Source organism: Thamnophis elegans, chromosome 7, assembly GCF_009769535.1.
Source record: "Thamnophis elegans isolate rThaEle1 chromosome 7, rThaEle1.pri, whole genome shotgun sequence".
Taxonomy (NCBI): domain Eukaryota; kingdom Metazoa; phylum Chordata; class Lepidosauria; order Squamata; family Colubridae; genus Thamnophis; species Thamnophis elegans.
This window is the reverse complement of record NC_045547.1, coordinates 2,193,936-2,207,101: the sequence shown is the minus strand read 5'-3', so window position 1 is coordinate 2,207,101 and position 13,166 is coordinate 2,193,936. Positions and strand designations below refer to the sequence as shown.

The window sequence follows — 13,166 nt, the reverse complement described above, 5'->3', positions numbered from 1 at the left end:
TCTAAAAGGCAACTGGACTTTCTCGGTCTTTTCTTTGGAAACATTTCTCTCCTTGTCCGAACCGAAGAAGCTTCTTGGACTAGAAGCAAAACATTTTCAGAGAAAAAAAACCCCTGAGAATTCCCAATTGCCTTTCAGGGGAAAAAAAGTACCTTTGGGTCACCTGAGAGGCGTTTTGCCAGGTGAGTCGAAGGATGAGACATTCGGCAGGGATGTTCCCTTGGCCGGAAAGGGCATCAAAACAACATAGCATCCAGGCTACTCACTTGCTGCTTCGTCGCCAAAGGACAATTTTTCACAGCGTGATAATGAGACACACCTTGGCAGGCGGATCCCGACACGTGAAGCATTTCCCTAAGAGATGTTTCATGTCGGCCACAACCCCGGAAATCCAATGGGTTAACACCAGGGAATGTGGCAGCTGCAACTCACGCAGAGTGGCACTTTGCCACGCGTCACGGGACGCCCACCGAGGAAACTAGGTCAGGAGAAGGTTATAGATTTCCCCGAAAGGGGAATCACCCGGGCTGGAGATCAACTCAAGTTTCAAGCATGCCAAAGTTTTGGGGAAATAATCGCGGGAAGAATCCAAAAACACTGGGGGGATCTTCTCAAATTCTCTCGTCGATTTTTTCCGACCCACCAAAATGGCATCCTTTAGTTTTTAATAGATATTGTACGTGTTTTATTTCATTTTGATTCTGAAGAGCTATGAACTATTATTTATTTTTTCAATGAAATTATGTAGCATGTAGAAATATGATTCTACATACTAGAATCGTAAAAAACGACAACATTTTGACTGATGAAAAACTTGATCTGCGGCATTAGAACACGGAGCTTTAACGTATTTCATTTCCAACTTTAAACCAGAATGGCAATATATTGAATTAATGTTTAGTTAATTACACTTTAATCACTACCCCTTTACCTCCCACCCACCCCAAAAAACGTGCATAGTTAAGCAGTAGTATAAATCAGTGTTTCTCAACCTTGGCAACTTGAAGATGTCCCGACTTCAACTTCCAGAATTCCCCGGCCAGCATTTGCTGGCTGGGGAATTCTGGGAGTTGAAGTCCGGACATCTTCAAGTTGCCAAGGTTGAGAAACACTGGTATAAATAATACATTTCTGCAAAACCCTGAAGATCAATGTTCGTCTTTTTGGCTCTGAATTGAGTATAAAGGAAATCAGCTGCCCTGGTTAGATTCTGAGTATGTGTTTTGTTTTTATCAGCGAGAATAAAATGCATAACCGAAAAACTTGCCTAACAAGAAAAGAAAAAAAGAAAAAATGTACCAAAAAAGGGGGGGGGGAGTCCCAAATATTAAATAAATCTAACATTAAACATAAAGAGTCCATCCCAGCTGAATGTTGATAAAAAATATAGAAAAACTTTGATAAATTTTCCTTCCCTTACATAATGGATCTACAAATAGTTATAAGCTTTACTTTCCCATCCTTATTTAACAATACCATATTACTACCATATAAAATAAACAAATATTACACATGAGGGGATTTCTGATAATCAAGCTGGCCCAATCTCTTATTATATTATTACATGTGTTATATATTATTAATAATATTCTATGCTATACAAATATAATAAATATAAAATTATAAATATAGCCCAAAATCTCTTGTTGCAAAGCAAGACATTCAGTTGGTTTTGCCCGATTTTACGACATTTCTTGCCACCGTTGTTAAGTGAATCACTACAGTTGTTAGTAACAGCTGTTAAATGAATCTGGCTTGAAAGACAGACAGACAGACAGATAGAAAGGTAGAAGATAGTTATAGATGAGCCAGATAGACAGACAGACAGATGATAGTTAAAGATACATTAGATAGACAGATGATAGTTAAAAGAGATTAGATAGTTAAAGATAGATAGATAGATAGATAGATAGATAGATAGATAGATAGATAGATAGATAGATAGATAGATAGATAGATAGACGGATGATAGTTAAAGAGATTAGATAGATAGATAGTTAAAGATAGAATGATAGATGATAGATAGATAGATAGATAGATAGATAGATAGATAGATAGATAGATGGATGATAGTTAAAGAGATTAGATAGATAGTTAAAGATAGATTGATAGATGATAGATAGATAGATAGATGATAGATAGATAGACAGATGATAGTTAAAGAGGATAGATAGACAGACAGACAGACAGACAGACATGATAGAGGATAGATAGATAGATGATAGATAGATAGATAATAGATAGATTAGATAGATAGATAGATAGATAGATAGATAGATAGATAGATAGATAGATAGACGGATGATAGTTAAAGAGATTAGATAGATAGATAGTTAAAGATAGATTGATAGATGATAGATAGATGATGGATGGATGGATGGATGGATGGATGGATAGATAGATAGATAGATAGATAGATAGACAGACAGACAGACAGCCAAATGATAGTTAAAGATAGATTAGAGAGATAGAGAGAGAGAGAAATATACAAATTATAGAGATAGAAATATATACAGATATATAGATGTAGAGATAGCTATAGTGATAGACATATATACATATGTGTGTTCCAGGGGTGGGTTGCTCCCTGCATTATTGCCGGTGTGGTGCGTGCAAACTTTTTGCACACGCAGGCATGCGCATTTGCTCATGAATAGGTCTGCACATGCCCAAAACGTTAAAAATAAATAAATTTGTGCCATGAAAATTGCTCTGTGCAGAACCAAAAATCAAGATGGCGCCGCCATTGGAGAACCGGCTCGGGGGCGTGGAGGGCCTGGGTCGCTGCCGATTCCAGCGATCCAGGCTGCCAAACCCCTACCAGTGTGGCCGAACCAGTACGAACCGGTAGGAATCCACCACTGGTTTGTTTGTGTGTAAAAGATAGGGGAAAAAATCCCTCCCAAATTGTATCCAAAGGTGTCTTGCTGTTGCAAGCCGCAACTGGTTTCATGCGCTGCATGGAGGATGCAGAATAAAAACAACAAAATGTGGATTAAACCACTGCATGACTTGCAAACGATGAGAAAGCACCTCTTCCATCTCGCAAACTTTTGTCCAAAGCAGTGTTTCTCAACCTTGGCAACTTGAAGATGTCCGGACTTCAACTCCCAGAATTCCCCAGCCAGCGAATGCTGGCTGGGGAATTCTGGGAGTTGAAGTCCAGACATCTTCAAGTTGCCAAGGTTGATAAATACTGGTCCAAAAGGCTTCCATAGACGCCTTTGAATCAAATTTGTGAGTAACAGGGGGAGCCGTCCAATGTTTGTGCCACCACCGATGAACACAACTCTCTTGTAATTTCTGGGTTGGCGTAATTAATAGTATTATTCATGGCCATAATTACCCCGTTCTCCCAACATCGTGTTATTGCAATCATAAGTATAACGTATGATGATTATCCTCGCGAGGAACTCACCATGAGTTGGCTTCATTCAACTTTTCACGCCGCAATTATGACCAGCCACCGAGATTGTTCTCCATCTGAGCACTCCAGGCACTGGTGTGAAATTCACATTTTTTTAACCTCCGGTTCGGTGGGCGTGGCGTGGTGGGCGTGGCAGGGGAAGGATATTGCAAAATATCGGTTCGAATCCCTAGCGCTGCGTAACGGAGTGAGCTCCCGCTACTTGTCTCAGCTTCTGCCAACCCAGCAGTTCGAAAGCAGGTAAAAAATGCAAGTAGAAAAATAGGAACCACCTTTGGTGGGAAGGGAACAGCGTTCCGTGCGCCTTTGGGGGCGTTGAGTCATGCCGGCCACATGACCACGGAGACGTCTTCGGACAGCGCTGGCTCTTCGGCTTTGAAACGGAGATGAGCCCCCTAGAGTCAGGAACGACTAGCACATATGCGCGAGGGGAACATTTACTTTTACCCCTTTAGAAAAATCCAATTAATTAAACCTTAGTTGATTAATAACATACAATATCTTAATTAATTGATGGCTGCTGTGTGCCTGTGTGCATATGGACAAGTCTGTTGTTATTATGGGATTATGCCTGCATTGCTGTAAAAGGGGGGGGGGAAACCACATTTCTGTGAAGAAAAGAATGCTTTCTCCTAAATTTCCACTTCAGGTTTATAAACTGGTTCTATTCAAATCTCTCTTTTTTTCCTGGTATTCAAGTACTATAATCAGGAAACGCTGAAAGAATTCAATCGTTGGGCATTTTGAAGGCTTAAATGAAATCAAAGCTCTTTTGTAGCAACGCGGTGTGAAAAGGAGAATGTATAGAAAAGATTTTTTTTTTAAGATTTTTTTTTCTAATGGACTGTGAATAAAAAGTGCTAGGCTGCATTATAAAGCTGGAACAAGCATTAATAGCATAGCACTTAGACTTATATGCCACTTCCCGGTGCTTTACAGCCCTCTCTAAGTGGTTTACAGAGTCAGCCTCTTGCCCTCAACAATCTGGGTCCTCGTTTTACCCACCTTGGAAGGATGGAAGGCTAAGTTAACAGGTCAGGATCGAACTGCTGGCAGTTGGCAGAATTAGCCTGCAATGCTGTATTCTAACCATTATGCAACCAGAGTCCGTCCGTCCGTCCTTCCTTCCTTCCTTCCTTCCTTCCCAATTAGCTATAGCACTTAGACTTATATACCGCTTCACAGAGCTTCACAGCCCTCTCTAAGCAGTTTACAGAGTCCGCCTCTTGCCCCCAACAATATGGGTCCTCGTTTTACCACCTTGGAAAGATGGAAGGCTAAGTTAACAGATCAGGATCGAACTGCTGGCAGTTGGCAGAATTAGCCTGCAATGCTGTATTCTAACCATTGTGCCACCAGGGTCCGTCCTTCCATCCTTCCTTCCTTCCTTCCTTCCTTCCTTCCTTCCTTCCTTCCTTCCTTCCTTCCTTCCTTCCATCCATCCATCCATCCATCCATCCATCCATCTTTTCCTTCCACCCATCCATCCATCTATCCATCCATCCATCCTTCCTTTCAATCATCCATTCCTTCCTTCCATCTTTTCCTTCTTTTCTTTCCTTCCATCCATCCAACTTTTCCTTCCTGCCTTTTTTCCATCCATCTTTTCCTTCCTTCCTTCCTTCCTTCCTTCCTTCCTTCCTTCCTTCCTTCCTTCCTTCCTTCCTTCCCAAGCAATAGCACATAGACTTATCTACCTCTTCATAATGCTTTACAGCCCTCGCTAAGCAGTTTACAGAGTCAGCATATTGCCCCCCACAACAATCTGGGTCCTCATTTTACCCACCTTGGAAGGATGGAAGACAGTGGTGGGATTCAAATATTTTTACTACCGGCTTGATGGGTGTGGCATGATTTGGTGGGCGTGGCAGGGGAAGGATACTGCAAAATCCCAATTCCCTCCCGATCAGCTGGGATTCGAGAGGCAGAGAATAGATGGGGGCGGGGCCAGCCAGAGGTGGTATTTGCCGGTTCTCCAAACTACCCCAAATTTCTGCTAGCGGTTTTCCAGAACTGGTCAGAACCAGCTGAATCCCACCTCTGATGGAAGGCTGAGTCAACCGTGAGCCGGTGAGATTCGAACAGCCAAATTGCAGGCAGCCAGAAGTCCACAGACGAATCCTGCAGTGCTGCACTCTAACCACTGCGCCACTGCGGCTCTTAATGGATAGGATGGGGCCACTTAACTTACAGCAGTGTTTCTCAACTTTGGCGACTTTAAGTCCTGTGGACTTCAACTCCCAGAATTCCCCAGACAGCTATGCTGTCTGGGGAATTCTGGGAGTTGAAGTCCACAGGACTTAAAGTCGCAAAGGTTGAGAAACACTGCCTTACAGCCTGGTCTTTTAAAACTTGTCAGCCTTAAGATGGACTTCAATTCCCACAATTCCCCAGCCAGTAAATGACAATTTATTTAGTGACCGTCAGGTCCCGTGGATCACAATTCAGACGCTTGGCAAGGGATTCATATTTATGATGGTTGCAGTGCCGCGGGTCATGCAATCAACTTTTGCAGCCTTCAGGTAAAGCGAGCTCCGGATTCGCTTAACGTCTGAAGCGATTCGCTTAACAACGGTGACAAAGGAGGTCGAAAAACGGAGCAAAACTCACTTAAGAAACGCCTCACTTAGCAATAGGAAGTTTGAGTTCCATCCTGGTTGCAAAGTGAGGACTGTCTGTCCGTCATAAATAGAAGCAGGTTGATAATCGTCTGAATTTTGACCATACAGGCAGTCCTCAAAATATGGCCACAGAGTTCATGTAGCTGAGTGAGACCGTTGTTAAGTGAGTTTGGCCCCATTGTACAACTTTTCTTGCCCTGTTTCTTCAGTGAATCACTGCAACTGTTAAAGGAGTAACATGGTTGTTAAGTGAATCTTGCCTTTGCTTGTCAGATGGTCGCAAAAGGAGGTCACCTGACCCTCCGGATGCTGCGCCTGTCATAAACATCCAAATGTAAATCTTGTCACCCTGGGGATGCTGCAACAGTCCTCAGTGTGAAAAGCAGCCCTACGTCCCTTTTTACAGTGCTGTTGTAACTTCGAACTGTCACTCAACGAACTGTCGTAAATCGAGGACTCCCTGTATCACCATGGAGCTGCTGCAGAGATCATAAGTGTGAAAAATGGCCGTAAGTCCCTTTTTCAATGTCGTCATAACTTTGAACGGTCACTAAGTGAATTTGTCATAAAGCGAGGACTCCCTGTATCATGGAGCTGCTGCAGAGGTCATAAGTGTGAAAAAATGGTCGTAAGTCCCTTTTTCAATGTCGTCATAACTTTGAACGGTCACTAAGTGAATTGTCGTAAAGCGAGGACTCCCTGTATCACTATGGAGCTGCTGCAGCGGTCATAAGTGTGAAAAATGGTCGTATGTCCCTTTTTCAATGTCATCATAACTTTGAACGGTCACTAAGTGAATTGCCGTAAAGCGAGGACTCCCTGTACCACTATGGAGCTGCTGCAGAGGTCGTAGGTGTGAAAAACGGCCATAAGTCCTTTTTTCCAGTGCCATTGTGACTTTGAACGCTCACTAAGTGGACTGTCGTAAAGCGAGGACTCCCGGTGCCACTATGGAGCTGCTGCAGAGGTCATAAGTGTGAAAAAAAAGTCCCTTTTCCCAGTGCTGTTGTTAACTCCGGTCACTAAGCGAACGGTTGTAAGCCGAGGACGGCCTGGTGTGGTACAAAGCAGCTGGCGCATTGAGCCGCCGGCCGAGGCCGCGGAGCCGGTTCTGCGGGTTGCAGTTCCTCCATCCTCCCCGTTTCCGGCAGGGCTGCAGCTCTGGGCAAATATCCAACCACACCCTCTACCCGTCGGCCTGGCGTGTCATCGGCACCTGGGTGGCCAGGTGAGGCAGGTCGTGACCCCATGGCAGGATGTCCCGGGCAGTGGATGATGGGTAGATGATTCTCTGAAACAGATCGGTCCCTGAATTATGCTCCCTTCAGAGACAAGCGGAATAAACTCTCCAGGCAGAAGAAAAGGCTGGTTCATTTCACAGGTAGTCCTCGACTTACGACACGTTCGTTCTGTGTCCGTTCGAAGTTACGATGGCCCTGCGAAAATTCATTTTTTCACCCTTCTCAGGACCTGCATTATCACGTCATCGAAATTCGGATGCTCGCTAAGTGACTCACGTTTATGACGCTTGCAGTGATCCCCTCTTACGACCTTCGGAAGAGCAAACTCCATGGGGGTTTAACAACCGTGTGACTCATTTAAGAACGGCGGTGATTCACGTAACAAACGTGGGGAGAAAAGTCTTAAAACGGGGCAGAACAAATTTCTCACTGCTGCGCTGACTTGTGGTCGTAAGTTGAGGACCACCTGTGTTTATTTACGAAATAAATTGAATTGAATCCAGCTCACTCACAGATGACTCTGGCCATCCTATTCCTTGAATTACGACCGCAATGGAGCTTATTCAGTGAATCTTGCCCCGTTTTACGACCTTCCTTGTTGTTAAGTGAATCACTGCAGTTGTTAAATCAGTAACCCGGTCGTGAAGTGAATTTGGTCTCCCTCCTTGATTCCGCTTGTCAGAAGGTCATAAAGCGGGATTATATGACCCCAGGACACTGAGACCGTCATAAACATGAGTCAGTTGCAAAGCATCCAAATTCGGACCACGGAACCCTGGGAGTGTCGAAAACTTTTTCATAAGTCACTTTTTTTCAGCGCCGTTGTAACTTTGAATGGTCACTAAACGAGTGATTGCAAGTTGGGGGTCTTCCTGCATGTTGTCTTCATTGCTGCTAGAAACCCCCAGCTTAACATGTGTGAACAAGCCATCCAATCGTGGTTTGTTGAACAGACCAAAAGGAGGCTTCGCATGTGATATATACCAAGATGAGTAAACACGGGTAAAGATTGCAAACATTAACAAAGCAATATCTGGGTGCAATACAGACATTCCTGTCCAAACGACCCGTGGACTCTTGTTGGAAAGCCAACATTAAACCAACATGCGTGGTAAGCCACCATAGGCCCCACTTTCTGGTTTAGAGTATCGTGCACATAGCTGCAAATCGATTCACGTTGCAGACCGTTTCCCACTGTATGGTAACCGTTCTCATCCCGCTAACCACGATCAGAGAGGAATCCTGGCTTCCGCAACCTGACCATTCACAAACCAGGTTCATTCCGGTTTGTGACTAGTTTGCTCTTTGTAAGACCGATTCCAATTATCACTTCGGCAAGCAGCTTGGTTGGAGGCCCCGCTGGGAAGAAAGCCTGCGAGGGAGTATTGCAGATGTTCAGCTTATGGCCCTGTGAGATAACAAACCTGTATTTATTTTTCCTCTTAAGCCTACATCCGGGCTGCTCCCTCCAGCAGCGCACTCGTAAGCCTTGTTCATCCGGCATTTGCAAGCGTTTTAAGACTCAGGCAGCTGTTGGCTGTGGTGGCTTTAATAATAAGGCATCCCTTTATTTAAACCAAGTTGCCTTCATACAGCCCTTCCTTGAGGTCTCCATTCCTTTAAAAAAAAAAAAGGTTTTTAGCCAGATCTTTCCCGCACCTGTTGGGAGATTTCTTGATTTGGGCCTGCAGAGGTGCCCAAGGAATTATTTTAATTTCGTTTAATTTTTCCTTTCTCCCCCCCCCCCCCCCTGCTTTCCAAATTATGTAATTTTTATGCTGTATTCATTTCCTGCTTTGGATCCTATGATTCTTGATGAATGTATTCTATTTCATTTTTCTTTATGTACACTGAGAGCATCTGCACCAAAGACAAATCCCTTGTGTGTCCAATCACACTTGGCCAATAAAGAATTCTTTTCTATTTCTATTTCTATTCTATTTTATTTCTATTTTATTCTGCATTCTATTCTATTTCTATTCTATTCTATTCTATTCTATTTCTATTTCTATTTCTATTCTATTTCTATTTCTATTTCTATTTCTATTTCTATTTCTATTTCTATTTCTATTTCTATTCTATTCTGCATTCCATTCTATTTCTATTTCTATTTTTATTTCTATTCTATTCTATTTCTATTTCTATTATTTCTATTTCTATTCTATTCTGCATTCCATTCTATTTCTATTTCTATTATTTTATTTTATTCTATTTCTATTGCTATTTCTATTTTATTCTATTCTATTTCTATTCTATTCCTATTTCTATTTCTATTCTATTCTATTTCTATTCTATTCTGCATTCTATTCTATTTCTATTATTTTATTTTATTCTATTTCTTTTCCTATTTTGTTTTATTCTATTTCTTTTTCTTTTTCTTTTCTATTTCGTATTCTATTCTATTCTATTCTATTCTATTCCGATTCCTATTCCTATTCCTATTTCTATTCTATTGATTGTTCATCGTGGACCACTTCAACGACTTCCAATACTATACAGGTAGTCCTTGACATGCAACAGTTCATTTAGTGACCAAAATTAACAATGGCACTGAAAAAAGCAATGGCTGTTTTTCACAGCATCCCCATGGTCACGCGATCAAAATTCAGGCGCCCGGCAACCGACTCATATTTATGACGGTCATATTTATTTCCGAGGTCACATTTTGCAACTTTCTGACAACAGGGAAGACCGATTCACTTAACAACTGCGGTAAGAAAAATGTAAAAGCGGGGCAAAACTCACTTTAACAAACGTTTCACTCATCGTCATCATTTAACGACCCTCTAATCCCTTGCAGGGGTGGGGGAGTCTCGGCAACTGGATGGAGCGAGCAGCGTGTTTTAATGGCCGGATGCCCTTCCCTGTCACCAATGCGGAGTTGATTCACTTAACCATTGTGGCAAGGAAGGTAAAATGGGCCAATACACACTTAACAACCGCCTCGTTTAGCCGCAGAAATGTGTACGCTGGTTTGACTTATTGAATTAAGGCACAAACTTTTCAACTAGCAAGGTGTTCTGTCCCCCCTCTCCGCTCGTTAACAGAAAACAGGCAGACAAACGTAAAAGGAACTCACTTTATCAGTCCTTGGCTCAGACTGGCTGCGAGCCCAAAAATAAACATAAAGTCTCTGAAGAGATAACAGAATACCAAACAAAAACTCTTACAAAACAATGCACTTCTCCAAGGGTCTCCTTGAATCAGGGTGACAGAAAGCAAATCACTTCTCCAAGTGTATCTCAAATAAACCACGACCGATGATCAATGAATCTTGAAACGCACGAATGAACGTTGACTCCTGCAACCAGGGGGTGGCACCATCCGTCCTTTTATCCCCAGAACACGCCACTAATGAGCCCCAGCTGCATTGGTAATCTTGCATCCCGAAAAGACTCACAGAAGACGTCTGCTGAGTCACAACAGCAAGGTATGGTCAGAAAAGTCAAGATGGCGGCCACAACGATGAGATCAAATGAACGCTGCGATCACAAAAAAATAAAACCCAGCTGGAGCATCTGTCACGCTGGCGCTGCTGCCATCTTGACATTTTTTTTAACCCTGCATGGCTGATATGCCTGATTGACAGGGCCAACCCCACGAAAGGAAGCCAAGATTTTGGGGAGAGGGTCTTGGGTTTCCCCATGTTTTTTGGGGGGGACTGAAGACTAAAAGACCTGCAGTGCCAGATGGGCACGTTCCCCCTGCCCCAAAAAATGCCAAGCGGTGCCCATTGGAGGGTCAGCACAAACCACTGAACCAAGGTGGTGCAGTGGTTAAATGCAGCACTGCAGGCTACTTCAGCTGACTGCAGTTCAGCAGTTCGTCTGTTCAAATCCCACCAGGCTCAAGGTTGACTCAGCCTTCCATCCTTCCGAGGTGGGTAAAATGAGGACCCGGATTGTTGTTGGGGGCGATATGCTGACTCTGTAAACCGCTTAGAGAGGGCTGAAAGCCCTAGGAAGCAGTATATAAGTCTAACTATTGCTAAATGCCAAATAGTTTTTTTGGGGGGGTGGGTTTTTTTTTGCTTTGTACTAAAATCCCTGGGCAATTGATAGGAATGGTGTTGGGGTAAGCAAGGGATTGCGCTGATTTTGCATTTTGTAGTTGCGGGAAATGCAGCTCCCTCAAGGTTGTGTGAACCCCCCGAAACGGGTGTTCTGCAAAACCCCTTTTGGTATCAGCCAGCTGGTCTGAGCCTGATTGTCCAATACGGCCATTATTGAATCATTTAATCTGTTCAGCATGCTAATTTCCCCCCCCCCCGAGTATACAGATGTATAGATTAACAGAGTCGGAAGGGACCTTGTAGGTCATCTAGCCCAACCCCACCGCCCAAGCAGGAGACCCTGCACCGTTTCTGACAGATGGCAGTCCAGTCTCTGCTCTTTTATTCCCATATTGGAAGAAGGTTTTTCCGTGGCTGGGGAAAAAGGCTGGCTCTTTTTGTATGCTCAGAGGCGCTCTTGCCAGCTTGCGAAAGATCAAATCAAGAAGTTTTCAAAGACATGATGAAGCTGCAAAGGCTGGACAATCCCAGAGCCCATCTTGATGGACTCTGCACATGCCTCCCTCTCGTCAGGTGCTGGGCACTCTGCACATGCCCAGAGGAAATGGCTGGTAGTCAATTTACCAAGTGGGTTCAGTGGTTGGAGCAGGAAGTTACTTAAAGGAATTTAAGAAGCCTCGCCTGAAAAGAAAGAGGGCGAGGGGTATACAGGTAGTCCTCAACTTACGACAGATCACTTAGTGACTGTTCAAAGTCATTACGACACTGAAAAAAGGGTCTTAATGGCCGTTTTTCACACTTATGACCGTTGCCGCATCTGAGTGAGCAAAATCCAGGCGTTTGGCAACTGACTCATCTTTATGATGGTTGCAGTGTCGTATGTTCCCCTTTTGTGACCACCTGAAATGCTTGGAAACTTTGTAGATATGACGGTTGCAGTGCCCCGGGATCCCCTTTGGAGACCTTCTGACAACGGGGAAGCCAGATTCACTTAACGACCGTGTTACTCATTTCACGACTGCAGCAATTCACTTAACAGCCGTGGCGAGAAAGGCCATCCAACGGGTCAAACCCCTCTTAACAAACGTCTCCCTTAGCCACAAATACGTTTGGCTGTAAGTCGAGGACCATAAGGATTTGAACCCGCCTCCCTTGACAGGGAAGAGGCCTGGAAAGAGCTCTGAAGCCTTGAGCACCAAGCGGAGAAAACTACCTCTCCCGACATGCCTCTCGAGGAGGGGGGGGAGGAGGAAGCCTCCGCCCCCAGGAGGGCGTGGCTTTCCCCCCGCCGCCCAATGAGGCCAGCCCCGGGCGATGAGGTCACTGTGGGTGACGTCAGGAGCCCAGCGAGAGGCTTTGGCAGAGCCGAGCGAGCGGCCGAGCGAGCGGCAGAAGCGGCGATTGGGGTGCGGGCGGGCGCAGGAAGCGGCGGCGGAGGAAGGAGAAGGAGAAGCCGAGCGGCGGCGGCGGCGGCGGCGGCAGCGGAGGGAGGGGGGGGGCCAGCCGCGGGGCAGGAAGAGCCGGCTCGCGAAAGGAGGGGCCGCGAGGGAGGCCTCCGCGCAGGCGCACCGCGGGCCCCCTCCCCGACGAAGCGTCCCCCCCCCCCCACACAGTCCCCGCGCGCCGAGGGGTCCTGACAGGCCTCGCTCGAGACTCCGCCCGGGAGGGGCCGCCGGCCGGGGGGGCACCATGTCCTCCCCCAGCCCGGGCAAGAGGCGGATGGACACCGACGTGGTCAAGCTGTATCCTTCCTGGAGAAAAGGGGGGGCTGTTTTGTGGGGGAGAACGAAAGGAGCCCCCCCCCTCTCGCGTGGGACGGGGGGGGTCGAAGTAACAATTGGGGAGCCCCCTCCTCGGAGAAGGTC

General features: G+C 45.1%; 1 protein-coding gene across 1 annotated transcript in view; it reads left to right on the top strand.

Moving 5' to 3' along the window:
• Positions 1 to 12,651: 12,651 nt before the first annotated feature.
• Positions 12,652 to 13,166, top strand: part of UBE2H (ubiquitin conjugating enzyme E2 H) — a 57,537-nt gene continuing 57,022 nt past the window's right edge. The window contains exon 1 of the mRNA XM_032220942.1: positions 12,652 to 13,043. Coding sequence (XP_032076833.1) covers positions 12,991 to 13,043 — 53 coding nt within the window. The 5' untranslated portion in view covers positions 12,652 to 12,990. The remainder of the gene's footprint in view (positions 13,044 to 13,166) is intronic.